Here is a 25,972-nt window from a genome sequence, read left to right on the forward strand (position 1 = left end):
TAAACTTATTGTTTTCGTCTCCTCACTCGCAGTATTTAAGATCTAGCTTGTATGTTAATTTTATTAGTCTGATGACGGTATAGTTCATACCGAAATACAGTCGAAGCTCTCTTAACGGACACTCTCGTAAGCGGACAGCTCTACTTACGGCCGCCTTGTTTGAGACCCCGTTTTAACTCCCATACAAACTCTGTATCTTCACATTCTCGTAAGCGGACATTCCCGCAAGCGGCCGCGGACACCTTCAGAGATTACGACTTAGACTTTTTCTTTGTTTTTAAGCTCCCGTAAGCGGACACCCCAAAGAAAATCCTATTTTACAACCGCTGTTTGTTTTTATCAATCAACTTCACATCGCCAATCGTCACAATGATTTTACAGTACCGATTACAATACCATATTTCAGTTTTTGTTTTGTTGTTATCCACGTCCGTCCGGTTATTGTTAGCTGGGCAAGCTCCCGTAAGCGGCCATCTATCCCTTACACCTCTAGTGGCCGCTTACGAGAACCATTCTCGTAAGCGGCCAGCTCCAGTTGCGGACACTTTTTTCGCGTCCCGAGGGTGTCCGCTTACGAGAGCTTCGACTGTATAACAATCTATTTATCAAGATCTTCATTTGTGGTCTGAATTGTTGGACACAATGAACTTATTCGGATTATCCTTCGTCCTCTATGTACTGAAACTGTCATCAGGTACTGGGTTTTGGAGCAAGCATTACATCTGCTTATTGTGAATGTCGCAAAGTCATGAACATGTTTGAGTGTGCCTGGAGTAAGTTCTGTTACTGTACACTCTATTAAGCCCCCTCTTATAAACCCCCTATCACAGGAAGTTCATTTTTTTAAGTATCCACCTCTCTATTTAGCCCCCCTCTTTTTAAGTGTCCTTCTCTAATAAGCCCCCATCTGAAAGTTCAATATTTTATTTTAAGTCCATCCCTCTCTATAAAGCCACCCTCTTTAAGGGAACCCTCAAATAAGTCCCCCTCTGGAAGTTCAATTTTTTTAATGTACCCATCTCTATTAAGCCCCCTCTTCTCTATAAAGACCCCCTCTTTAAGGGCCCCCCTCAAATAAGTTCCCCTCTCGAAGTTCAAGTTTTGTTATGACCTCCATCTCTATTGAGGCCCCCCTCCTCTCTATAAACAGGGCTGTGCTCTAAGGGTGCCCGGGTCTTTGGGCGACCAGATAATCTTATTTCTTTTATTGCCAACGAGACAGGCGAGCGAAAACGCAAGCCTGTCTCGGTGGCAGGATATAGAGCCGTGCGTAGTGTGAGGGCTATGCAGAAAAAATCTCAGATCTTTCAGCTCGATTGTCGCGTTTACAATCCGGTTCCGGTAGTGATATTTTTTTGACCATTTTAGGATGTAGGCGGAAGTTGTCGAAAACACAATTTCTGATGTTTTTAGCCAATCCATTCAGCAGAATCTGTTCAGCACGTGCACACTTTGTTGTAGTTTGGCCAATCAGCGCACTACTAATTTGTTGAGCACGTGCATGATGCATTGGCAACTAAAATTCCCAGACAAGATGCGTCTCAGATAACAAAGAGGTTTCAAATCTGTTCGCTTCAAAAAACAAAATTCCTGAACTAGAGATTGAAATACGAAATAAACTTGAATTAAACTTTGTTTAGAATTTAATTTCATTTAAGATGAAGGCAAGAAATGCATTACAAAGCTTCAAAATTTCTAAAGCTTCGAAAATTTCGAAGTCATACAAATTTGCATGCGTAATTAAGTTAGGTCTGGCTATGAAAACAACATGGAAACGGATTTGGTGTCATGGATTTTATCGATCAGAAGAGAGCTATTTAGGTTTTATTTTCGTTTCTCGAATTTAAAAAAAAAAAATGCCCTATACTTCATTTTTTTACTGGATTGTCTAGCTTTTTTTCTTGGACAACCGGGCCTTGAATATTCCTAAAAGCTCTCAACAACAACAGTTTAACGTGACAATTGAGACGTCACGCATTGCGCGTGATGAATTATTCTCGGAACGGTGGTAGTAAAATAAGTTCAAGTTTTGTTATGACCTCCATCTCTATTAAGGCCCCTCCTCTCTATAAATAAAGACCCCCTCTTTAAGGGCCCCCTAAAATAAGCCCCCCACTGGAAGTTCAAATTTTATAAAGACCTCCAACTCTATTAAGGCCCCCTCTTCTTTATAAAGACCCCCTTTTTAAGGGCCCCCTCAAATAAGTCCCCCTCTGGAAGTTCAAAGTTTATAAAGACCTCCATCTCTATTAAGGCCCCTCCTCGCTATAATTAAAGACCCCCTCTTTAAGGGCCCCATCAAATAAGTCCCCCTCTGGAAGTTCAAATTTTATAAAGACCTCCATCTCTATTAAGGCCCCTCCTCTCTATAATTAAAGACCCCCTCTTTAAGGGCCCCCTCAAATAAGCTCCCCACTGGAAGTTCAAATTTTATAAAGACCTCCAACTCTATTAAGGCCCCCTCCTCTTTATAAAGACCCCCTTTTAAGGGCCCCCTCAAATAAGTCCCCCTCTGGAAGTTCTAATTTTATAAAGACCTCCATCTCTATTAAGGCCCCTCCTCTCTATAATTAAAGACCCCCTCTTTAAGGGCCCCCTCAAATAAGTCCCCCTCTGGAAGTTCAAATTTTATAAAGACCTCCAACTCTATTTTTTATATCAACTTTATTGGTCTTAAAATTTAAAATTTTACAAATAAAAGAAAAAGAAAAGGACCAAAAAGGAATTGCGCGAACGGAAAAATAGTAACCCATGCGGGGCGAATTAAGGCCCCCTCCTCTTTATAAAGACCCCCTTTTTAAGGGCCCCCTCAAATAAGTCCCCCTCTGGAAGTTCTAATTTTATAAAGACCTCCATCTCTATTAAGGCCCCTCCTCTCTATAATTAAAGACCCCCTCTTTAAGGGCCCCCTCAAATAAGTCCCCCTCTGGAAGTTCAAATTTTATAAAGACCTCCATCTCTATTAAGGCCCCCCTTCTTTAAAAAGCTTCCTGATAACTTGAACCAAAAGTCATTTCTCTTGGATTTACTTCACTCAGGCAAACTGCAATGTTTCTTCGATTTTTTGAATTCCCAATTTTTCAAGCTCCTGATTTCTCAACCACTTCAAGCCAAAGTCTTTATTTAGAGTTGGGGAATTTGTATCTTGTTGGAAAATACATGAAATTGAACTTGTTTATTTTAAGGTGTAGTTAACACTTAATAGTGGAGATGTATGTTATATTGAATGCCCTATTTACAGCATGTGTTTACAGCATGGGGTACAGCATACCTAAAGCGTTAATAACCATCAAATAAGGCATTGCTTCTGGGATGTGGATTTTACAGTCTTAGTACTTGTGGGTGGGCATGTTATAGTAAGGCTAGGCTGGATAAGCCCCTGGGTATGGGTCGGCCTGAAGTGATATATATACCAGTTGTGGTCTGTTTGTCACTGAGACCATGACAAATGTCCACTAACCAGAGGTGTGTGCAAAAAGGACGTATCCAACAGTGTAGGTTCTACTGTATAACAAAAATGGCTTTAAGTTAACAGTCTGTAACCTAATGTGATGTACATTTTGTATTAATTTTGTCGGATCTCAATCACAAATAAGTCAAACTGCTTTCACATATATTTCAAATTCAAGTCGGCAAGATCTTACATGTAGGTATGTTCTGGCCACAAGACTTTCAAAATACAATCAGAACTAGCAATTAAATCTATGCCATGCTAGTGATTAAAAGAACATAAATTATCTCTTTACATGTTGATAAAAACTTAAAACTGCGCCTGCAGATGTTGACTAAAAATAGATCATAGCCAGTCAGCACATTCCACAGTACAGGAATTACAACACATACAGCTGTATTAGGGAGATATAGGAGTACAAAAGAAATAAAGCAATAGCAACAAACCAGGCCAATCAGCAGGTGTAAAGCACAACTTTACAATTTGCTTTAATTACTGAACATTTACCAAGCTTGCAAGTCAGGCGAAGTTTCTCTCGTATGGTACAAACTGTACATACGGTACATTGCATCTTAACTCATGAATTTTACCAAACTTCTTTAATGTCACCAGATGCAGAATGGAACAGTAAAGAGCTGATAATTTTGCTTTCTGGGGAACCGTGGTAAGGTGTCAACTTTGTATGTAGAGTGAAATGATAATTAACATACATCTAATATTTAGTACATGTAGTTCTGTATGTTGACGAGTAATCAATACGAAAGTAACTTCTTTGCGGTCAGTAGCATGCACAATTATGAAAAGAACATTGATGCCTGAGCACAAGTGCAAATACTCCATGCAAGAGTCTGGAGAAGAAATTAGTCTTCGAATAAACAGCTTAGTTATGATTTAAAATTGAAATAACCACTTGCTGTGTTCCCCAGCTTACAGGACCACCTGTGCAAACTTTTCCTTTTAATAAGTTAGGACAAAAAACTCTAGGTCTATGTTTCTGAAAAAAAAAAAAACATTACGCTGCAGAAGTTTATCAATGAAAGTAAAAAAGAAAACAAAATAGCATTTTCTTCCTACACTCAGGTACAGTCAGGGGACTACACATTTCTACATTGGATTAAGATGGCAGCTGCTGCACCTTCACCCCTGGCCAGCTCTGTGGAGAAAACAAATGGAGCCAAGCTCAGCAGACTTCTTATTGATGGTGGCACAACGGTTCTAAAGAATGTTTTTGATAGTTATCATCCTCCTGCAAACCTGGCTGCTGATCTAAAAGTAAACTATCGAACTCTGAACAATCTCTTAAGGAAAAGAGTCTTGCGTGCAGCTCAGTGGGACCAACTGTTCCCACGTGGTAGAGCTGCACCAGACTCTAACACATTTGATATCACTCTTCTCTTCCTCCTTCTCACCAACATTTGTAGACTAACTCCTCCCCTCTCAGGCTGGCACACTAAACCACCCCCAAGTGACAGATCCCTTGAGGCAAACCTTGCTCGTATTAAGTTTTTTCGCAATGAGTTGTATGGTCATGTGTCAACCACTGGTGTTGATACACCAACTTTCACTTTTCTGTGGCAGGAAATTAGTGCTGTTCATGTTGCTCTTGGTTTGAGTCAGGCAGAAATTGATAGATTGAAGGCAGAACATTGTGGGGAGGAAGATTATCTTGACGTGTTACTTGACTGGGCTGATAGCGAAGAGGATATCAAATCACAGCTGAAGGAGCTGCGTCAGTGTCAGACCGAAACACAACAAGATGTTAAAAGAGTTCGTCTGACCCAACAAGAAAATCATGAAACACTTCAGGGCAACAAGTCAAAGCTGGATGAAGTAAAACAAGCGCAGACCAAAACACAAGAAATTGTCGAGGGTGTGTTGAAGACCCAAGAAGAGCAGTCAGCAACTTTGCAGGCGGTAAAGAAAACAGTTGATAGCTTGAAAGAGAAAAGTGATGAAGACAGGGAAGAAGAAGTCTTACGAAATCTTGCTAAGTCAGAGTTCAAAGGAGACATTGAGTATCACGTGGGACGATTTCAAGAAGGCACACGTGAGTGGGTGTTTAACAAAGTTCAACACTGGTTAGATGACAGAAACTCTCAAAACCGCGTGATGGTGATTACCGCAAACGCTGGAATGGGAAAATCTGTGATTTCTGGCGTCGTTTGCAAAAGAATGCAAGAAGCTAGCAGACTGTCAGGGAGCCATTTTTGTCAGCATAATATCGCACGTTACCGAAATCCTCAGCTGATGCTTCAGTCGTTGGCCTGTCACTTGTGTCATGCCCTGCCAGAGTACAAACAAGCTCTTGTGAAACAGCTGTCAAGAAATCTGGGTAAAGATCTCAACAACATGGGTGTGGAGGAACTGTTTGCTCTGCTGTTTAAAGAACCTCTGAGCACTGTAGCTGACCCGGGAAGGAACATGCTCATGGTGATAGATGGCCTTGATGAAAGTGAATACCAAGAACGGAATGACTTACTTGATGTAATTGCTAACCAGTTTTGCAAGCTTCCATGTTGGATTCGATTTCTATGTACGACCCGACCAGAGAGAAACATTGTAGAAGCATTAAAACAGTTGAACCCGTTTCAGCTTGAACCAAATGAAGAAGAGAACGTGCAAGACATCAAGATGTTCCTTGAAAAGGGGATGCAGAAGCTGACAACAGAAGGAAAAAAAGACGCCATTGTGGAAGAGCTTGTCGAGAAGTCTGAAGGACTCATGCTGTATGCGTACTTCCTTGTTTTATTTCTTAAAGAGAATGTGTCAATTCTGGACCAAGGGGATCTTGATGGCAGCTTACCATTAGCAATTTCGTCAGTGTACTATTCGTATTTCAAACGACTCGAGAATGAACTTGTGAAGGAACTTGGGGTCAATGAAAAACATTTTCTGAATTTGCTCTGTGCTGTTACTGCATCACGGGAGCCCTTGCCAATTGACTTTGCTTCTAAAGTTTTGGTACCTAGTGCTAACTCACTAGTTGCAAGGCGTAAAGTACTTAAAGCTATTGGCAGTGTCTCCTCTCTTCTTCCCATTCGTGATGGCTGTCTACACGTCTCTCACAAGTCTGTTTATGATTGGTTGACGGACACATCGTCTTATGAAGAGCATGACTTCACCGTGGACGGGAAAGAAGGCAATCGTATTCTTTCACACCTTTGTAAAGACGAGCTTGATAATCTGAAACAGAAAGGTGTACGTGACACACAGTTTAGCTCCACTGAGAAGTATGCGCTGCATCATGGTGCAAGACACATGTTACAGTTCGGTGAAAATTTGAGATCACGGAGCCTGGAGGAATGTGTACAAACATATGTGATTGATTTAGAGCTTTTGTATGCTAAGCTCTGTATAAACGATTCATTAGCAGCCGAAGACATTTTATGGCTTCAAAGGCAGGAAATTTCTCAATCCCTGTCTGGAGATAGCAAAGTTTTGTTGCACACCTTAACTATCCTGCTAACAAAGAACTTCAATTCAATTACAAATTATCCTCGTGTGTTTTTCCAAACAGTGCTGAATGAGGGAGGAACAGTACTATCTTCAGTGGCATCGAACCTGTTGGTGAAGAAATATCCTGAAATACCATATATGGAAGTCGTACACAAGCAGATGCATCAGGGAGCTGTTCTAGCCCGCTTTGAATGTTCGTCTGAAGTGGCTTGTTTGGATGTTTCACCGCAGTTAGACTACATGGCGTGTGAATGTGACGATGGAACGATTCAGCTGTGGTTACTCCATACTGGCAAGCTAGTATGGAAACGTCTTGTAAGGAAAAACGCATTTACAAGATCATTATTCTCTTGTACACATGTCAAGTTATTTTACCGCTCAGTTGTTTTTCATCCTACTTTAGACGTTGTCTTACCAGGAGTCCTTAGCCATGCCTATACTTTTGACGGAGAATTTAAACCACTTTTTCCTGAAAGCAAGTGTAGATTCACGGTTTGCTCAATTTCAGGAGACAAGACCAGGATGCTAACTGATTGCCCTGACGATACTAAATGCATTATTAAGTGGAGTCTAAAGAATGGCTCAGAGATAACTCGTACCACAAGAAATGAAGATGTTTTGTCGTTTGCGTGGTCACGAGATGAAAAGCTGCTGGCAATTTCTCATTCCACAGGTTCCATTTCTATCGTTGATGCGATGGATGGTTTTAGAACACTGACAGAAACGGTCATCCCAGAAGTATGTGGAATGATAAAGTTCTCATCAGACTGTCGGTCTCTTTTTTGCATGCATCAAGTAAATGTACTGAGAGATCGAAAAACCTTTTGTTTAAATATCAATATGGCGGAAAGTCCCAGCTGTAAATTAAATGACTGTGATTGCTATGTGCCCTGGGAATTTGAATCACATAGCGAGGCTGGATTCTTGTTAGGAGATCCTATTTCGTTTTGTGATAGGGCATTTGATTTTGTGTTAAACGAGCAAACTGTATTGAGGGGTTATCTTGATCGTAGTTTCATAGAGATGTTGAACATTGATGAGCTACAGAAAACTGATAGAGAAGCTACACTTACCATGATCAGTGACATTGTATTTTCTTTGAGTGGCGAGACTGTTTATGTTGTCGATGATACGGCCGGACCAACAGTAAGTGCTTTGGATGTTTCAAGTATGAAGCTCATAGGACAGAAAAGCAGACAAACAGGAAAACGCAATCATCTTGTAGCTGTGAAGGAAGGTGTTTTATTAACAACCGAAAGTGGTATTCTTGAGTTGTGGAATTTTGAATTATCTAAGTGCGTCCGAAGTTGGACCAACGCGTTCGGAATCACAAAGATGATCCCCATATCAGAAGAACGAGTGGCGTGTGAAGCAAAGAACGAAGTGGCCATTTTGGATACTACTAGCGGAGAGATTGTGGCGACATTCAGAATTAGTGAGAACGAACGTTTAGTTGCATGTAACAGTAAATGTCAGCTGTTAACTGACAACTTCTTGTACTTCATGCCCCACTCACTTCAGTTGTCGGATGGTAAAACAACACTCTGGAGAAAAACGAGTCCTGTAGTGTGGCGTGCACTTGGGATGTTTTCTCTTTCGGAACAGTTTGTCGTAATTTGGTCTGAGCGTTTCACCAAGTACATGTACGTCCTTGATGCACTTTCAGGAGAAACACTGCACATTTTACATAAGGCCGATTGCATATTAACTGATTACATTTGTACGTTTGTCACTGACGAGGAATGCGTTGTCAGCACCATGGCTGCCTCAGGATATTATTGTCTTCAGCTGTTTAACGTCAAGTCTGGTGACCTGCTGAGTGTAATCAATCTAGAACGACAAGTGAACTGTTTAGCAGGCTGTCCTCGTAAGCATCTCCTCGGCCAAAGTGACTCTCTTCAGGGATTCAAACTTATCAAGGTGCGGTTACCACAAGATAAAGACAGCAAGAAGAGCAAAAGGTGAGTTGTTAATAAAGAATGTTAAAATTTCATTAGTCGAAAGTGACACTTTAGAACATTTTCTTTATTAAAGCTGATACATTGCACCGGCTAGGATTATTATGGTTTTACTTCAAGCTCAGGTGAAAAACACAAGTTACATGCGTGTCTAAAGCTCATGATACATTTTCTTGGTGGATACCAATACAACGTCTATGAAACCTGTGGTGTTTTATTACTCCAGTTGATCGAAGTAGAATCTTGTTTGTAATTTGGGTATTACTTGGTGCTCTGGAAACCATTGTTGGTAAGCATTTGTGTTATAGTTGGAATATTGTTTACTGTCTTTGGAATAGTTGACCGCAACGTCATAAAATCCTGCGAGATTCCAAAGAATAACAGTTAAAAAATACACATGAAAGGCACATGTCTGATATTTTTTTCTTTTCTGTTTGTATCAAAAGATGTAGGCCACATCCAACTTATTTTGCGTTTGACATAAACTCTTGAAATATGCGATATAACATCAATATCGGCCTAAAGTCACGTGTATTGTCATATACTGAGGTCTCAGTAGTACTTGTGCGAGTTAATCTCGTTTTATATCAGTTGTCGTTGCAACTAGTTTTGGAGTGCTTATTATTCAAACGCAAAATCAAACGAATAATGTTGTAATATATATTTTGGTGTAACCAACGACGTTCGTAAGAACGCTCTCTCCTGGCCTGTTTGTAAGTTCCTCTCTGAGTTTGCCACCACCTTTTAATTTGTTTGTGGACTGTATTTATTATTAGCTGTTGTTACCCATGTTACCAAATCAGTTTTTCAGTAGTAAATAAAATATGAGCGGGAGATCTGTATGGGCGTTTACAATGGCGAGCCGATAGGCGAGCCATTGTAAACGGCCATACAGATCGGACGCGAATATTTTATTCTACTTGTGAAATGAAAACAACGAATTGAATGCAAAGTTTTGTTATGCGAATCAGTAGAGATCTGTATCTAAAGTTAATGAATACTAATTAGCTGAGCAGGAGTCTGTATCAACAGTTAATTCTTTTGTTTGATTTGTATTGGGGTTTATAGTTGTGACAAGTTGTGTACATGTGATCTGAATACTGTGCTGGGATTAGTTTGCACCGTCATGAATAATTAATGAATTTTACAAGGTCAATTATTAAATAATAATCATACGATGGTGTGTCGGGTAATTCCAGAAGTAGCGGGCAGCGTACATGAAAAACAGTTTTTTTCTTTAACAACTTTGTTATCTGCTTTACAGGGCGCTCAACACCGGAGATCACGAGAAAGTACAAGTTGGAAACGAAGAGGTTTGTCATTCCAGAACAAAGTTTTGTTATCATTGATACCAGTTGATGGGAAAATCGGAAGAGAAAAAGCCTCGCGGCTTAATCTGCGACCGAGTAACTATGATCTCACAACTTGCAAAGCTGTCAATCAGCACGGGTGGTGGGGTGTGGGGGTGGCGGGGAACGAGGGGCCTGGGATCGAGAACCTGTATCTCACGACCTGCAAAGCAGTAAATTTATGTTTCAATAAGCGGTGTCTTTACATTTAGCGACTGTCACGACTGTACAGGGGACGAAACACTCGGACTCCACTTTTCAGTGGCCAGGTTTCACAGTGTCTCATTTCATTTATTTATCATGACTGAGTATCATTCTAAACTAGAATCGAAACACTGTTCATCCGCATTTATTTGTTCTTCACATGTAATAAATGTTTCACATGTTCGTTGCAGGAAACTCCTGTTCACATGTAAGTTCATATGGGATTCACGCACGCGCTGTTCCCATCTGTGGCTCTGTAGCTCTGATGGTAGAGCAGTGGTCATGCAACCCAAAGGTCGTGGGTTCGAGTCCCACCTGAGCCACTGAATTTTTTTCAGTGGCCAGGATTCACAGTGTCTCATTTCATTTATTTGCCACTTCACAAGGTGTTGAAACATGACGTGTTATTTTGCGCACGTCAGCACAGTATTAGCAATCGGCACCTTTGAGGTCCTGTCTTTGGTTTACTGGACGTCGCTATGCCGTTCACAAAAGTACAGTCGTATCACAGACTGCAAAAACGTTTTGCGAAAAAAACAAACATTTCAAAGCTTACCGTACGGTGAGACCAGCGGGATTTAGAGCGAAACAAATTACAGGACATGGTCTGATCTCACAAGGAGGAAAGCCGCTGATATTGCATACTGGGATTACAAGAACAACATGTGACACAATAGACTTCACAAAACAAGAGCTATTGTTAAGGAACAACGCCGAGTCAAACTTGGATATACATGAACATTTCCTGTCATGCATATTTATAAAATTCAGCACACCTTAATCTAAAAGCAACCTTAGAATCTTTAAAACTAGAACTTTGAGAAAATATCAGGTATCTGTTTAAAGGCACTCCAAAAAAAAAAAATTAAAAACGCGTTAATCGTGCCATAATACACAGTACCCGGTGGGATGTAGTGTTTTTTTTTTTACCGTAGAGTTACACGTGCAGATGACGAACTCGCTGACTAAATCCGCGATGGGTGCCTGGCAAGTTGTCAGATTTTTGTTATATTCTACTATTTTGATTACTGCCTCGTGTAATGTATTCGCTGTGCCTATATTTCTTTCAGATGTGTTCTTGTCTACGTGATGATGATGATGATGATGATGATGATGATGATGATGATGATGATGATGATGATGATGATGATAGTTTGGTTGTCCACGTTTCTTCTTCTGATGATGATGCTGATGATGACATTGATGACGATGGCGCTTGTGGTGGTGGTGCTACTTATGAGCCTGCGGGAAATCCTGTATGCGGTCCAAGTGGTGGATCGCGTGTAACGAGTGTGTAGCACGCGCGAACCTCGCGCCTCTCGTTCTGTCAAGAAGCACGGCAGAAGTGTACCAGTTTAGAACCCCGGCAAATTGTGCCATGTCCTGGAGACTTACTTACCACAGTTTTGGTAATAAAGGAATATCCCACGAGGATCTTTTTTCAATTAACCATGTAAAAAGGAATTCATTTTGCATTGAGCTGCATTCCTTTCTGTGTAAGACGCTGTCTTTTTAGAACAAGACCAGGGTTAAAACAAGATTTAAAGTTTAACAAATAGACTCAATTTTGCCGGGCGTCTGTTCAGCTATAGATGGACAAATGAATTGGAAACATGGCAAAGTGACGTGAAACTTAAAAAAGCCGTCGTGATCTTGTCGTGAGGACCGCAGCACGAGCACCGGAAGTTGAAATTAAGTCATGCCCAGGCTATTTCACGTGCTCCTTAGACGCCCCGTTGTCTGTGGAGTATTGAGTCTTAATCTGTCTTGTGACTGAACAGACTAACAACAAAATGAAATATTTTTTGCTGTGTAATATAATCTTTTTAGGAATTATATTTTTTACAAAGTAACAGCATTTCCTGTTAAGACGCTTGCGACAAATTTGTCGTGGAAGAAAGCGCGACGCAGTAAACTTCAGAATGAGTACAATATCTCCAAAAACGTTAGGAGTACAATTTGGTGTTTGTATCCGAGAATGCTATTGCTTGAAGTCGTTCAAACTAAAGATTGGGTCATTTGATTTTCCCGTCAAAGTATGCCAATTAGGGTATAAAATTGTTAATTTTCAGTTATAAAATATTTCTTCAGCTATGAGTCTTTTAGTCAAATTAGACTAGGATTCAAGAATTGAGTTCAACTTGAACAACAACATGCACTTAGGCTTGGACATGTTTTTCTCAGAACAATGTTTTGTGTTTTTGGGCTTTATAAAGCGAATAAGAAATTACGTAAAATGAAGAGTCGCCTTTGCGATGCGTTTTTTGTGTAAAATAATAATAATAATATATATTTCGTTAGAAAAGGTAGATTTTTTATCTCAACTAAGCGTGTTTTTTATGAATATTTCAGTATAGCGTATATCATGCGAATTATTTGTGTGATGCAGATAAGGGGGTTTTTTAAATCGTTTTTCGAAGGGAACTATAACAACTCAACCGTAAGTAACGGCTGATAAAATAGATGAGCAATATTGAGTCATGTAAAAATTAAGTAGTATTGGTAGTTAGATTTCTTTGTAATAAAGAAAAACTGAATAAAGTAACGCTAAGATAAGGAATCAGTTACGGATTTTTCAGTTTACATGAAGTATTTTCTTTCTGTAGTCAATATCATTGTATCGTTAAGATATGTGGCTTTCTTGCTGATAGGGCAAGTCTGTATTTTTTAACAAATGGTAAACGTCACAGCGTGCACTATTGAGTAACAGATGCACGCGGGAGGTTGCTAAGCACGAAAGATGCGTGAGAGTTGCCCGAGGCGATAGCCGAGGGCGACTCTAGCTTCTTGAGAGCTTAGCAAACCTCCCAAGTGCATCTGTAACTCAATAGTGCACGCTGTGACGTTTACCATTTGTTTTATAGCACAACTTTTAGGAGATTTATTAAAGTTTCTTTGAGATAAAAGTGCGCGCGCTTATTTGAACAGTTGCGTGTAGTGCTAGCGTAAACGCTGACGAAAACCTAAAACAAACAAACAAAGTTTTGAATTATTTCAGGAAAATCGAGAAAACGAGTAAAAAGGCTAATGAAGTAGTGGCACATTCTTGTGCTATGTCGCAACAGATCAGCGCGCGCGCTCAGGTTGAAGCATACGTCAGCGTGCACCCATGGGGAATTATAGCACAACTTAAGTAAAGCGCGTGTTCTGATTGGTTAATTTAGCGTCTACTATTTGCCCATGGGTGCACGCTGACGTATGCCTTCAACCTGAGCGAGCGCACTGATCTGATGCGACATGGCACAAGAAAGTGCTACAACTTCACGAGTTTTTACTTGTTTTCTCGATTTTCCTTTGAATTTGAAAAGCTAAACATAAGGAAAACCATTTCTCCATAATGCTGAAAGACTTTGAGGTATAATGCAAGTTTGAAATAATTCAAAACTTTGTTTTGTTTGTCTTTTCTTTTAGGTTTTCGTCAGCGTTTACGCGAGCACTACGCGCAATTGTTCAAACAAGCGCGCGCACTTTACCTCAAAGAAACTTTAATAAATCGCCTAAAAGTTGTGCTACAAAACAAATGGTAAACGTCACAGCGTGCACTATTGAGTTACAGATGCACTTGGGAGGTTTGCTAAGCACTCAAGAAGCTAGAGTCACCCTCGGCTATCGCCTCAGGCGACTATTACGCATCTTTCGTGCTTAGCAACCTCCCGCGTGCATCTGTAACTCAATAGTGCACGCTGTGACGTTTACCATTTGTTAAATAGTAGACGCTAAATTAACCAGTCAGAACGCGCGCTTTACTTTAGTTGTGCTATAAAGGTTTATTGTGCAAGTGTTGCGACCACTTTAAAACGAAAGAAGTTAAAATGTTATCCAGCTAAATTGTCTTAGGTAGACTTCGGTAGCAATCCAAACAAAATAAACTTGAACTTAGTTGTTTATTCACCGTTTTCCATATTAACATGGCGTGCCTGTGGTAGAACTTCACTAACCGCCGACCCTTCTTTACCTGGTGTGCCTGCGGTATAGCCTCACTAACCGCCGACCTCACCTGACAATTCCTGCAAGTTTTGAGAGGATTCCAAAGACCCACACCCCAAATTAAAAAAAAAAACAGCCCATTTAACGGCGTACCGGAATATCGATGAGTGTTAACGGTTGGGTATCCGAATACCCTTTTTGTCTCGTGTCGTCATGACGACGTTGTCATGACGACACGAGATAATTGTACAGGGGGATATTTTCCCGCCATGTCAATATTTTTCCCGCCATGTCAATATTTTTCCCGCCATGTCAACATTTGCTTTGTGAAGCCGCCGGATTTTTTCGGTTGTGAGGCCGTCGGATTTTTCGGTGTTGTGAAAGAACAAATAATTTTTGTTTATAAGTAGAAGTTGAAAAGTATTTCTCCATTGAAAATGTTTTGCCTTTGCCGTGTTTCATTGTAATGGTTTGTCGGTTGAGAGTGTTAATTGCAAATGGGTTTTTAGTTGATGAGAATTGAACTTTAACTGAAATGAAAATCACGGCGTAGAATGCAAATAAAGGAGTGAAAGAGATTTATTAAATTTGAGGAGTTTACTAGATTAAATTTTATATTTTTTAAATGGAACGGTTGGGACAATTAGAAGAGAGTTTTTAGTTTGCTCGGGTCAAATATTTTGCGTAGATGGTATATCCGATTTCAGTCTACAAGATAAAGCATTAGTGAAAGTTAATTGTTGGGTTAGACAACACTGCTGTGGAGAGGAATAAGAAAGTACATCAGGTTAGTTAAAGTTATTTAATATAATGTATAATTGATGGAGAGAAAAGATTAAATCAGAATATTTTAGTAAGGATGATTTACTTCTAAGATACAGATTGGTTAATGATTTTGTTTTTTGATTGTCACGTAATTGTATAACGCAGCTATTCTTTATTGAACAAAGGAGCTAGAATGCAGTTGTATATTTCTTAGTAGAGGAATGAATTTTCTAAATTTGTTTACAGTTTATTTTCTTGTATAGTTAATGTTTCAGCTACAGCGATTGTGTAAAGTATGAGAATAAATAGCCTCGCGATGGCTGTGTAGGAAGTTATATTTAGTATTTGTTTTGAATTTGACTTTTGTAGTTTGGGAATTAGTTAAAATGAATTTTGATTTCTGTTTATATCGCTAACAATAGTTTTAACAGGATATTTTTGTTAGACTATGTGAGTGATTTCAGTGCTGGTAATGTAACATATTTATTGCTTATATCTTTGTAAAAATCAAACAATTTTTTAGTGTCACGAAAGTAGTGTTTTTCGAGAAATTGCGAGTTTGAAATAATGCATGGTTCGTTTAAACAAGGAACATAGTTTGGGAAGTTATTATAGTACATCAGGTTAGTTAGAAATGAGTAGTGTAGTTTATAATTGATGGAGAATAAAAGGGCAAACTAGAATATTTAACCATGCGTGATTGTGTTTTGAAATAAGAAAAGGGTAAAGGTCGGTAAAGGGTTTTGATTTTGTGATTGTTACGTTACAGTATAAGGCAGGTTTGATTGAGCAAAGAAAGCGGTTTTTATTTTGTTTTTTAGGTGAATGAGTTTTTGAAATTTGTTTATAGTTTATTTTCTGGTATGTTTTAATAACAGCTATTCTGGAAAGTATGAAGATTATGAACAGTTGTACTTTATCTATTGTATTTTAATGATAGCTTCGGGTTTGTCTGTCTACCAGGTTTATATTTAGTGTCGATTTGGAATTTGGTGTTTTTCTTTCCGAAAAAAGTTGAAATGAATTATCATTTCTGTTTACAACTCTTACAATAACGGTTAAGGTTTCAACAGGGTATTTTTTGTTGAACTATGCGCGTGATTTAAGTGCTTCGAACGTAGCAGATTTTTTTATTATATCGTTGTAAAAAATCAAACAATGTTTAGTGTCACGAAAGTATGGTTTTGTGGAAGTTTCTGAGTTTGAAATTATTGTTTTGTTTAAACGAGGAATAAAGTTTTGGAATTTATATAGTTAGGTTGGTGGAAGTGAGTATGTTTATTTTTGAATTTAAATTTATGGTTAGTCGGAAGCAAAGCAGTAACATGCTTTTGTGAGTTAATATATGGATATTGTTTGTGGTGTGCGTGGTGCTGGGTTTCTTTGATTAATTCGATACAATAGATAATAGAGAGAATGTTGATAGCTGTTTAGCATTCTAAACGTGTTTTACGTGTTTTGAAGAGATGTTCTAGTTATTTCCTTATATGGAGTGTTGTGAAGATCAGTGTTGTTCGCAAATGTTAGAAGTATTCTCAAGGTTACATCTATTTTTATTAAGTGCTTTTAATTCACGGAAATATGTTAAAATAAATGGATGAGAAACCTATTTGTCGAATTTGTCAGAACTGTCATAAATGTATTAATGGAAGTGTCTATGAAAGAAAATTTGAAAGTGTGCGTTTCTGTTGTTGTAAGAATTATTTTGGCTTTGAATTTTGTGAGCTCGATGAGAGTAAAATTACTGTTTGCTCTTACAAATGTTGTTTTCATCGGCGAGAAGTGTGTAAGAGAATTCGTAAGAAAAGGGATAGAGCTCCATCTCGGATTTCGTTTAAGAAAATTCATAGCTTATTTCATAAGAAGAGTGCAGTTAAACGTGGCATAAGGAACTATATTAAGTATAAAGTTCCTCGCTCTTCAGGTTTGAGAAATTTTCTTTGTGGTAGTTTTCGTGCTGAGACATTGAATCGTTACGAGTATGTTTCGTGTTTGTATTTAAAGTTGAGGTTTAAAATGAGTAGCGTATGCCGTTTTTCTTTTGCTCAGTCACACTATGATTTTGGTAGGGTGTGGAAACATAAGAAATTAAAACAAAATACTGTGTGTTTATTTGTTGAGAATGTTTTTGAGCTTTTGAAATTTAAATTTGTTAAGAAGTTTTTTGTATTGGATAAAATGTTTCTGCTTTGTGGTGACATTGAAACAAATCCTGGTCCTGTGTTCGATTTTGATAAAAATGGTAGGGCTATAGCTGGTAGAAGTTGTAATTCTCCTTTGTTACTGAGAAATAGATTACGGGAACTTGATCTTGCTCCTTTTGATTGTGGTGGAAATGGAGACTGTTTTTTTCGAAGTGTTAGTCATCAGATATTTGGCTCGGCGGCAAATCATTTGGCAGTGCGTTTGGCTGGTGTTGAGTATCTTAGAAATAATCCCGAAGAATTCATTCAGTTTTTGGAAGGACAGTCTTGGTCACACTATTTGAATAATATGTGCAGAGAAGGTACTTGGTGTGACGCTCTTATTGTTCAAGCTGTTGCAAATGCTTATAATTTGAGAATAAATATTGTAGAATCCGCTCTTGGTTTTTCTGAGGAGACTGTTGTAGAATCGCGGTATACATGTGATGAAATGCGTTTTTCTATTGTTATAGGTCATATCGATGAACATCATTATGTATCTACTATTCCTTTTCGTTATTCTGTTAGTAATCAATGCTGCAATAATGAAGTTGAGGATCATGTTAGTTGTTCGATAGAGAATAGTTCTGACAAATGGGTTAGTAATGAAGTTGAAGCTAGTCAAGTTATTTTAACAATTTCCAGTTCTTTTGAAATTAACAATTTTTTTTTATCTCTTTGCAGATTTATCGTTGTTGTTATGTTCTAAAGGATAAAAAGATCCTAAAACTGCACGGGAAGGCCCAAACCATCTGGTAAGAAAAATATTAGAATTTCTAATTTAGAGCTTTTTAACTTTCTGTAGTGCTAGAAAGATCAATTATATAGAAAGAATTAATTTGCAAAATCTATAGAAAGCAGTTGCATTTGTTCTTTCTGAGAGACCCTCGTAGCTGCTTGAATGTTCGGGAATTTTCCACTCACGATCAGTAATAACGTAGGACTGTATTTCAACTTTATTCCCAACAGTTCAGTACAACTTACAACGACGAGTCAACAATCTGCAATTCTGATGATAACAATCTGAACCTTGACTTTCCATACTAACACTTAAGTACACTTGTTATGCGATCTCCTTTCGGCTTGCTAAAAGGCCTTATCTCTAAATTGTCAAGTCCATTTTTATTTTAATTACTTTTGATAACTATCAATATCTCATCCGGTTCTTGTTTACAATACATTTTTTTAAATTAAATTTACGTGCACGCTATAGATATATTTTTAAAGCTTCATGTCACGGGTTGCGTTACTTGGACAGATTAATGTTTTGCGACACTTGAACTTAAAATTTTGATAGCTGTTTTGAAATACAACTTTGCATCTCCCCATGTGGTACTTTCCAGATCTATAATCATGCCTTGCTTAACACCCGAGGTGGGGGCACTCCCTTATTAGGGCTAAACGGGGACGTGCGGCCCGATAGGGTATGGTTTTCAGGCTTTTTTGTCTTGAACGGGGTATTTTATATTTCACCCCTTTTTGTCTTAAATGGGGTATTCTTGCATGCACCAATGTCAGACAGGATAGACTTATATGCCTATGCCTGCAGAGGTGTAACATGCCGAATTTTCACACATTCTTCCGTATTGCTGAGTTACGTTGATTTCAGCATTGATTCCTAGCTTAATTCATGATTACAACAAAGCCAGTGAGGTACTTCTTAATGTCTTAGACGGCGTATCAATTGGGTAGGAAAATCAGAGGTTCGTGTGAACACGGTCAGGGTTTATGAGGCCGAGGCTGCACCTCCCTACCTGGAATTATGTCGAGTACCCCCCCCCCCCCCCCCCCAGAGCTTAACATTGCCATCCTGAAAGAATAAAATATATATAACAATTTGACTACTACAAAACAAATTAGCAGTTGCAGCTTCTTGAAAGTTTGATTTCAGTTCAATAAACTTTGTTCTTTTTTCATAGGGCCTTCCCGTCCGTTACCGTTATTGTTCCCGTTACGTTGCTGTTATTATTGTGTGGCCGGACATATATAGCATATGGTAAGTACTTGTATTACATTTCCTTAACCCTAAACCAAGTAAACAAAATAAAATAAATAGCAAGGCTCAGAGGTTAATGGAGTGCACAATATTTCTTTTTGTTTTCTACAGATTCCACAGATTGGATTTAATTTTATCGCTTTTGGTTTTCTTTTTTGGATTTTTTGTAATATTTAATTGCCTGTCTTAGTGAAAATTTTTTGATTTGTGTAAATAGTAATTGCAGAATGATATTTTTTTAAATTTGTTTTTGTTTTGTTTTTCCTCAAGTCTTTGTAAATATTATTTATTAAAAGTTGTTTTATATATCACGGTGTTGTGTTGATTTATTGGTAAGTAGCGGATTGCAAGTCAAAGAACTTGCAACTAAAATTGTTAGATTACAATGACATGTACCATCACCACCACCTTTCTTTTTGAATTGTTAGGCAGGACGCGCGTGATTTAGAACTGGAGATAATCTTTGAGAAGGAGGCTTAACCTGTAAAACTTAACTTACCCATCCCACTCCCCAATACCTACCTGTATTGGAAAAGGTACCCCTCATATACCTTTTTAAAAAATATTGCACTTCTGCCCGTTTTTCTAAGTTGCAAGTGTTTAAATTTCTGTAAGAGCTCTTTTAATAGCTAAATTAAAACAGGTTTCCCTAACCTTTCATATACTTCAATTTGTGATAGATGTACCACTCCTGTGCAGGCCATTGTAGGGGAAACCCCGGGAAATTTTCAAAGAGCTCAAACTTTTACTTCTTCAATCCAACCCACACTAAATAAATCTCAACCCTTGGGATCTGAAGAGGGTCACTATTTTCAGCAGCAGGATTCCTATACAATCAGAATGGTCATTTATACCTACAGAATAGCTACAAACCTTTAAAAAATAAATATTTTAAAAAGGGTTAGGGATTCATTAGTATCTCGTCAAATTATGTGAATTGTTGATTACATGCCGATCAGACAGAAAATTAGAAAACGCATTTGACGGTAAAAAGAATAAAAAAAGGGGGACAGCCTTAGAATAAACTATAGGTATGTCGATATTGATCGCTCGGAAAGGTAGAATAAAAAACGAAACTTACAAAACCCCGGTATATATAGCCGGCTACAAACAGCGAGAACTAAGACAGCGCCCACTTCCAATTGACATAGTACGAAATAGCAGGCTTAGACTGTATTAGAAAAGAACCAAACATAATGCAGTAGTCAACTGAAAACCAACGCACCAGAACAACTGAAATTACCCAAGAATTAATCATTTACCAAGTTTTAAAACCTGGCTTATTACACCGAACTAGGGAACAAGAAGTCTGTTAAAAGCTACGCATAGTGGGGAAAGTAACATAGTAACGGAAAAAAGGCAAGAGACATAATATCGGGATGTGTTTGCCCTACAGAAGCTATTTCAGGTTTGTTGAACATCAATACTTCAGCAGGTAGCAAAGCACTTAGCTTCGTGTGTTACACTTAAATAAATTAGATGAATAGTACACTACATGTTATCCCAGTTCGAGTTACTACCGGACTTCTACTGAAGACAGTAGACAAATCATTTCCTTCTTTAGAACCTGATGTACATTTCAAGTTTGAAATTGCAGTTTTCGGTGTCTCTGAAGTGAAAATATGGCTTAACCTACGTGCAAATTTAACCAATAACAGTTTTCTTCACTTTCTCTGCCGCAAACTTTACTCAAAATACCGCCAATTTTAAAGCTCCCGCCATATTTGCACCCAGTCTTCTTGCGGTTCTGTATCTAAGTGATTCCGCTCACATCTGCCTAGTGCCCAGAAGTCCTCCCCTTTAACGATTCCCTTGATTCGTCACGGGGACGATGTCAATGCAAGAGATTTAATTTAAAGATTACAAATCATTGAAAGACAACAAATCACTAGCACAAGAACGCTTCCTACGCAGGCTACTGTCAATAATTGCAATGTTTGCATCATCCCAACGCTATCATTTCCGAAAAAACACGACACGAGACAGCCCAAAGGGCCTTTGATTAATAACCGGTATGCAATGCATACTAAGGCGAGGACGTTCCAGTAAAGCAAGACAGTATGTTAAAAATTCCAGACAAAGAACTGAGAAGGGACCTTTCGGGCTTCGTTTTTTTGTTGTCCTATTTCAGACTGTGTCATCACTCTTGAGAATCACTACTTTCAAATTCAGAAAAAATTCTCTTGGTATTCAGCATCATGTGATTTTGAAATGGGCTACTTACACTGACAAAGCCAAAAATGTCTATTGAGTGAAAATGCGAGTCCAAAAGATGTGTGATTTACAGCAAGGAGCCCAAATGTGTGACCACTTTTAATTAATTCACATTCTTTCGTGCAAGGCAAAAATTGTTAGTACATTAAAAGTGGTCACCCTTTTGGGCTCCTCACTGTAAGTCGAAAGTTGAGACACTGAGGCATTTGCTATAAAAGGGGGGGGGGGAGAGAAATGGGTTTGTCAGGTAAATAAAATTTTAAAATACAGTACTTTGTTTCCGGTGGTGTTTTTAGTTGTGCATTCCAAGGAAAGGTTAGTTTCTAACCAATGTTACTGTAATTAATAAAAGGCAAATTGTAAGCTGCTTTGATCACAAAATTGGCACGATTTAATTCGTACAACTCTAATAAGATGTCTTTTTTCACGACTTTTCACAATGGAAGGCAACATATTTTGTAACTTTACTAGACAGCTAGGAAACTTCCACAACTTTGACAGGAATAAAATGTCTTGAAATAATGTATCTAGATTGCCTCCTGTTTAAATGTGGCTTAAAGTTGTCTGCACTGACTGTACAATCTGTAATGTAAATTTTTTGCAGTAAGTCCAAAAACTTAAAGATGAATTCCAGTCCGTACTGCGCAATCTAATCTCGGCTGCAATGTTTATGTGAGCCCACACGAAGGGAATGTTTACAAGCAAAACTAAAAATTCCCCGACAAACTTACCTTTTTCTTCATTATTAACGCCAGATATCCTTGCAGAACAAATAATAACGAGTAAAAGAACCTTGACGCTATTTCAAACCGACGTTTCAGCTCATCGGAAATCTTGAACGAAACGAACTGTAATGGCGGACTAAAAAACCGTCATGTATGCTGTCACCGAAGTGTAACGTTTCAACGAATTCAAAACAAAAACGTAAACAAACCCTGAGTCTGCGCAGTACGGACTGGAAATCAGCTTTAATATCACTTAAAACACGCAGTGCAAGCTTAAGGAAGTACAAGTTTCCAGGAAGTAAATTTGATATGGCATCTTGATTTACTCTTGTTAAATTTAAATGGGGCTGAAAGTTGTTTGCACTTTCTGTACAATTTGTGATGCAAGTAAGTCCAATAAGTCCAACATCTTGATACAGTACATGTGGAGTCTAGGAAGTAGAGTTGATACAGTGGTTTGCCAGTAATGAATTTGAATTGAGAGTCTTTCAGTAGCAAATCCAGAGATGTTTTACACAGTTTATTTTTTTAACTTAGGTGTTATTGCTACATGGTTTTCGCTGTGTTTTTTTTTTTAATATATCTGCCATTCATAGTGAGGATTGGGCTTTCTATATATTGCATAGAGGCAGAATAGAGGCCAATAACCAGTTCCAGTCAAAGCAGTTCCAATGCAATAGCCACATTCACACATTCATGCTGCTTCTTGACAAAGTGCAGATTAAACATATTGAAGCAATTAGGACAAAACACAGCTGTCAGTGGATTCTTTGAAAACTGTATTTTGGATGTTTTCTGTTGTTTTTTAATTCTGTTCTGTAAACATAATAAAAGAAAGAATCAATTGTTAAAATTGATTGCAACATTGCAACAATTTATTGCAACATAAGTAGTTACTTAAAATTTTCTTTTTTTCTGAAACACATCTTTCTACATGTACACTATGCTTCTTAAATCATTTACTAGTTATTATGGTCTACAAAAATGTATATACTCTTTTTTGGTTGCTATTAAACCACCCAGCTTTAAGGTCACTTTAGTGTGTCTTGAGAACACCAGTTTGGACTCTTGATTTATCAGTATTTATTTAGATTTGTATAAATGTGATCAATTGTAGTTCTTTTGTCAGTGGTAAAGCCTGAAATAAGTTTGTTTCTATCCATATTTTACAATCACTTGTTTATAATTATTTACTGCTGCTTTGCACACCGTTATTAAGATCAATGTTGAAATCTGACCTAGTAGTATACGAAAACGTTCTGTTGACAGAAGGGATCGCGAATGAAGCTCTCTCAATGCTTAGTAATCTATAAATTCCAGCAAATTAAATATAACAACATCTAGCAGATATTTAGCCTTTTAAAATCGTTATTTCGATTCCATAAGTACTTTGTCCATTATGTTATTCAATAAAGTACATGTACAAGCAAACTGATATAAATTTTTGATCGCTCACCTCAGCAGTTGTGGCAATATATTCTTCTGCACTTCTCCTCTTCAGTTAAAGCTCAGGTTACAATGTCGCCAGTAGTTCAGATCACAAATATATCAATCCTGATGTTTAATTAGCCGTGTTTATATTGCTTTCAATGCTTTATATCCAGTTCAACTTCAGTCTTGAAAGGCAAAGGTCTGCCGAAACAGCACTCGCCAGCTGACTCCAAGCTCGTAAACCACAATTTAGTTCGGTGTGTCGGTAAGGTTTTTGTGTACTATGATATCTCAATATGTTTGTAAGTGAGCGCAATTTAAGCTACTAATCTTACTTCGAGTCAAGGCTTCTGGCTGCGAAAAAGTCTCGAATAACCAAGATGGCGGAGGAAAACAATCTCAAGCCATATTCTTAGTTACCAATCCCCCTCGGTTCGAATCATCACATCGCCCATCGCCCGTTGTAAACCCAACCAATTTATCGCTTCATAACATAAGGCTCCAGACTAACGTCCTCGCCTAAAAATGTAAACGCCCACCACCCGAATACCCCAAATTAAATGGAGGCGGAAATTTCATAAAAATCCAAAAAAGTATCCCCTTTTAGTATACATATATACCACAAATTTGTGTGAATCGTGCTTTTCACGCGCTCTGATTGGTTAACACGTAATGATTAGCAAAGTACTATTGACCTCCGAGCAGCTGAAGAGAAACAAAATGGCTTCTCATGTCGTTTAGATTGCCGAAAGTTAACAATTGGTTCATGCTTTAGCGTGCTCCATCGAGTTATGGAGCACGCGGGAAGTTTGGAGAGCACGAAAGAAGCGTAAGAGTTGCCCGAGGCGATAGCCGAGGGCAACTCTAGCTTCTTGAGTGCTCTCCAAACTTCCCAAGTGCTCCATAACTCGATGGAGCACAGCTAAAAGCATGAACCAATTGTTTTATAACATTGCCGGTGGAATTGTGCATCAAAACCGGCCGCAGGAAAAAAACTGTGTTTACAGTTTGTGTGCAGTGTGAGAACATAAACTTAGCGGTCGAGCAATAAATTACACATGTACAAGTTTACACGATTGGAGCATTTTGTGTCAAATGGCTGATAAATTGACTAAGTTTATACGGTGGCAGAGCGAAGGGAAAAAAATGACGAAAACAGCAAATGCTGCTGTTGATCGATTCTGAGGTTAGTTTTCGCTGAATTAAAGGTAAATTGTTTACTCCCGAGTGGAAGAAAATTAAAACAAAACAACCTCGCACAGCCGAACAGATTCCAAGCCGGGATTAAAAGAGTCAAAGAATTCGGTTCCATGCTTAGTTTTAAGTATTTTTGTGGACCGATTTTATTTGTTATTGATGTAAATAAACATTTATTTTTGAAAACGGTAGTTGAATAAAGCGCCCGATGAAGTAAATTTTTCCCGAGCGGCAAAATCACAACAGAGCCGTAGACGCTTTGGTGTAATGCTTAAAACGCGAAAACTTTCGTCAGGCAGCTAGTTTTTAGTGCCATCGAGCTGTTGTCATTCATGTTTGGCCCATTCTTCCACGTTAGGGTCGTGAAAAAATTATTTTCGTCCTTCGAGACTCGCGCTTTAGTTGTTGTTTGAATGAAGAAAAGCACACAAACAACTTTGACAGCAAAATCGAATTTATTTTCTCTTTCGCTCTCCGTCTCGTAATAAGAAACAGCTTACCTTGTAGCTCGTATCCTTCGAAAAATATTGAAAGGATTCACTTTTCATATTCCGAAGATAATATATCGTCGCTTTCGCAAAACACAGCGTAGGAGCTTTACTCGGTGAGATTTGCACTCGTCGATTACGTCATCAGCGTGCTCCATCGGGATTTTGAGCACGCTTACGTATACTGAATTTGATTGCGCGGCTCTGCTAGCTATGTTATAAATTGAAATTACTCCTGAAGATTCTCCCACTTTTGTTAAAAACAATGATTTTAGTCTTCTTTATGATCGTTTTTCATCGAACATTCCTTTAGATAACAATTTAACCTTTCAAGGCATCCCTGAGAATCTCGGTATGTCGAAACCACCGTTATAACCCTGGGGGTTTCTCCCTATAGTGGAGCATACAGGGAAGCTCCGCGCGAATAGGGTACCTTCTTAAGGCCGGAGGTACAAAGGGGTGGGGATTTCACGAGTTGGAGTAGAGAAAACTGTCATTTATAGATAAGTTTTCCAAGTTTTCCAAGTATGAAAGGTCTACCAATTCTATCAAAGGTACAGTATGTAAAAGAGGTACCATTTTCTATCGAAGGCATATGGGTACCTTTTCTGTCAAAAATAATATAAAG

General features: G+C 38.4%; 2 protein-coding genes across 9 annotated transcripts in view; both read left to right on the forward strand.

The window, feature by feature from the left end:
• LOC144666201 (uncharacterized) overlaps positions 1 to 12,978 on the forward strand; it is a 71,672-nt gene extending 58,694 nt beyond the window's left edge. For 3 of the 7 annotated variants that reach the window (XM_078527585.1, XM_078527584.1, XM_078527583.1), the window contains 4 exons: positions 4,064 to 4,115; positions 4,532 to 8,868; positions 10,130 to 10,178; positions 11,489 to 12,978. In XM_078527585.1, coding sequence (XP_078383711.1) covers positions 4,571 to 8,868; positions 10,130 to 10,178; positions 11,489 to 11,716 — 4,575 coding nt within the window. In that variant the 5' untranslated portion in view covers positions 4,064 to 4,115; positions 4,532 to 4,570 and the 3' untranslated portion in view covers positions 11,717 to 12,978. Of the gene's footprint in view, positions 1 to 3,239; positions 3,651 to 4,063; positions 4,121 to 4,531; positions 8,869 to 10,129; positions 10,179 to 11,488 lie in introns of those variants that run through there. The other 4 variants (XM_078527586.1, XM_078527587.1, XM_078527588.1 and 1 more) reach the window with 4 other exon arrangements.
• A 1,769-nt stretch (positions 12,979 to 14,747) lies between these two features.
• LOC144665511 (uncharacterized) lies at positions 14,748 to 19,600 on the forward strand. 2 transcript variants are annotated; one of them, XR_013572973.1, is made up of 4 exons: positions 14,748 to 15,132; positions 17,978 to 18,048; positions 19,213 to 19,289; positions 19,401 to 19,600. XR_013572973.1 is itself a non-coding variant. In XM_078526741.1 (4 exons), exons 1-2 carry the CDS (start codon positions 16,704 to 16,706, stop codon positions 18,007 to 18,009), a joined length of 945 nt encoding a protein of 314 aa, XP_078382867.1. In that variant the 5' UTR covers positions 16,391 to 16,703; the 3' UTR covers positions 18,010 to 18,048; positions 19,213 to 19,289; positions 19,401 to 19,600. The 2 variants fall into 2 exon arrangements, 1 of the variants encoding a protein (XP_078382867.1); XM_078526741.1 differs by lacking the exon at positions 14,748 to 15,132 and adding an exon at positions 16,391 to 17,616.
• The last annotated feature ends 6,372 nt before the right edge of the window (positions 19,601 to 25,972 follow it).

The sequence above is a fragment of the Oculina patagonica genome, chromosome 9 (genome assembly GCF_052425735.1).
Source record: "Oculina patagonica isolate OP01 chromosome 9, crgOcupat, whole genome shotgun sequence".
Lineage (NCBI taxonomy): Eukaryota > Metazoa > Cnidaria > Anthozoa > Scleractinia > Oculinidae > Oculina > Oculina patagonica.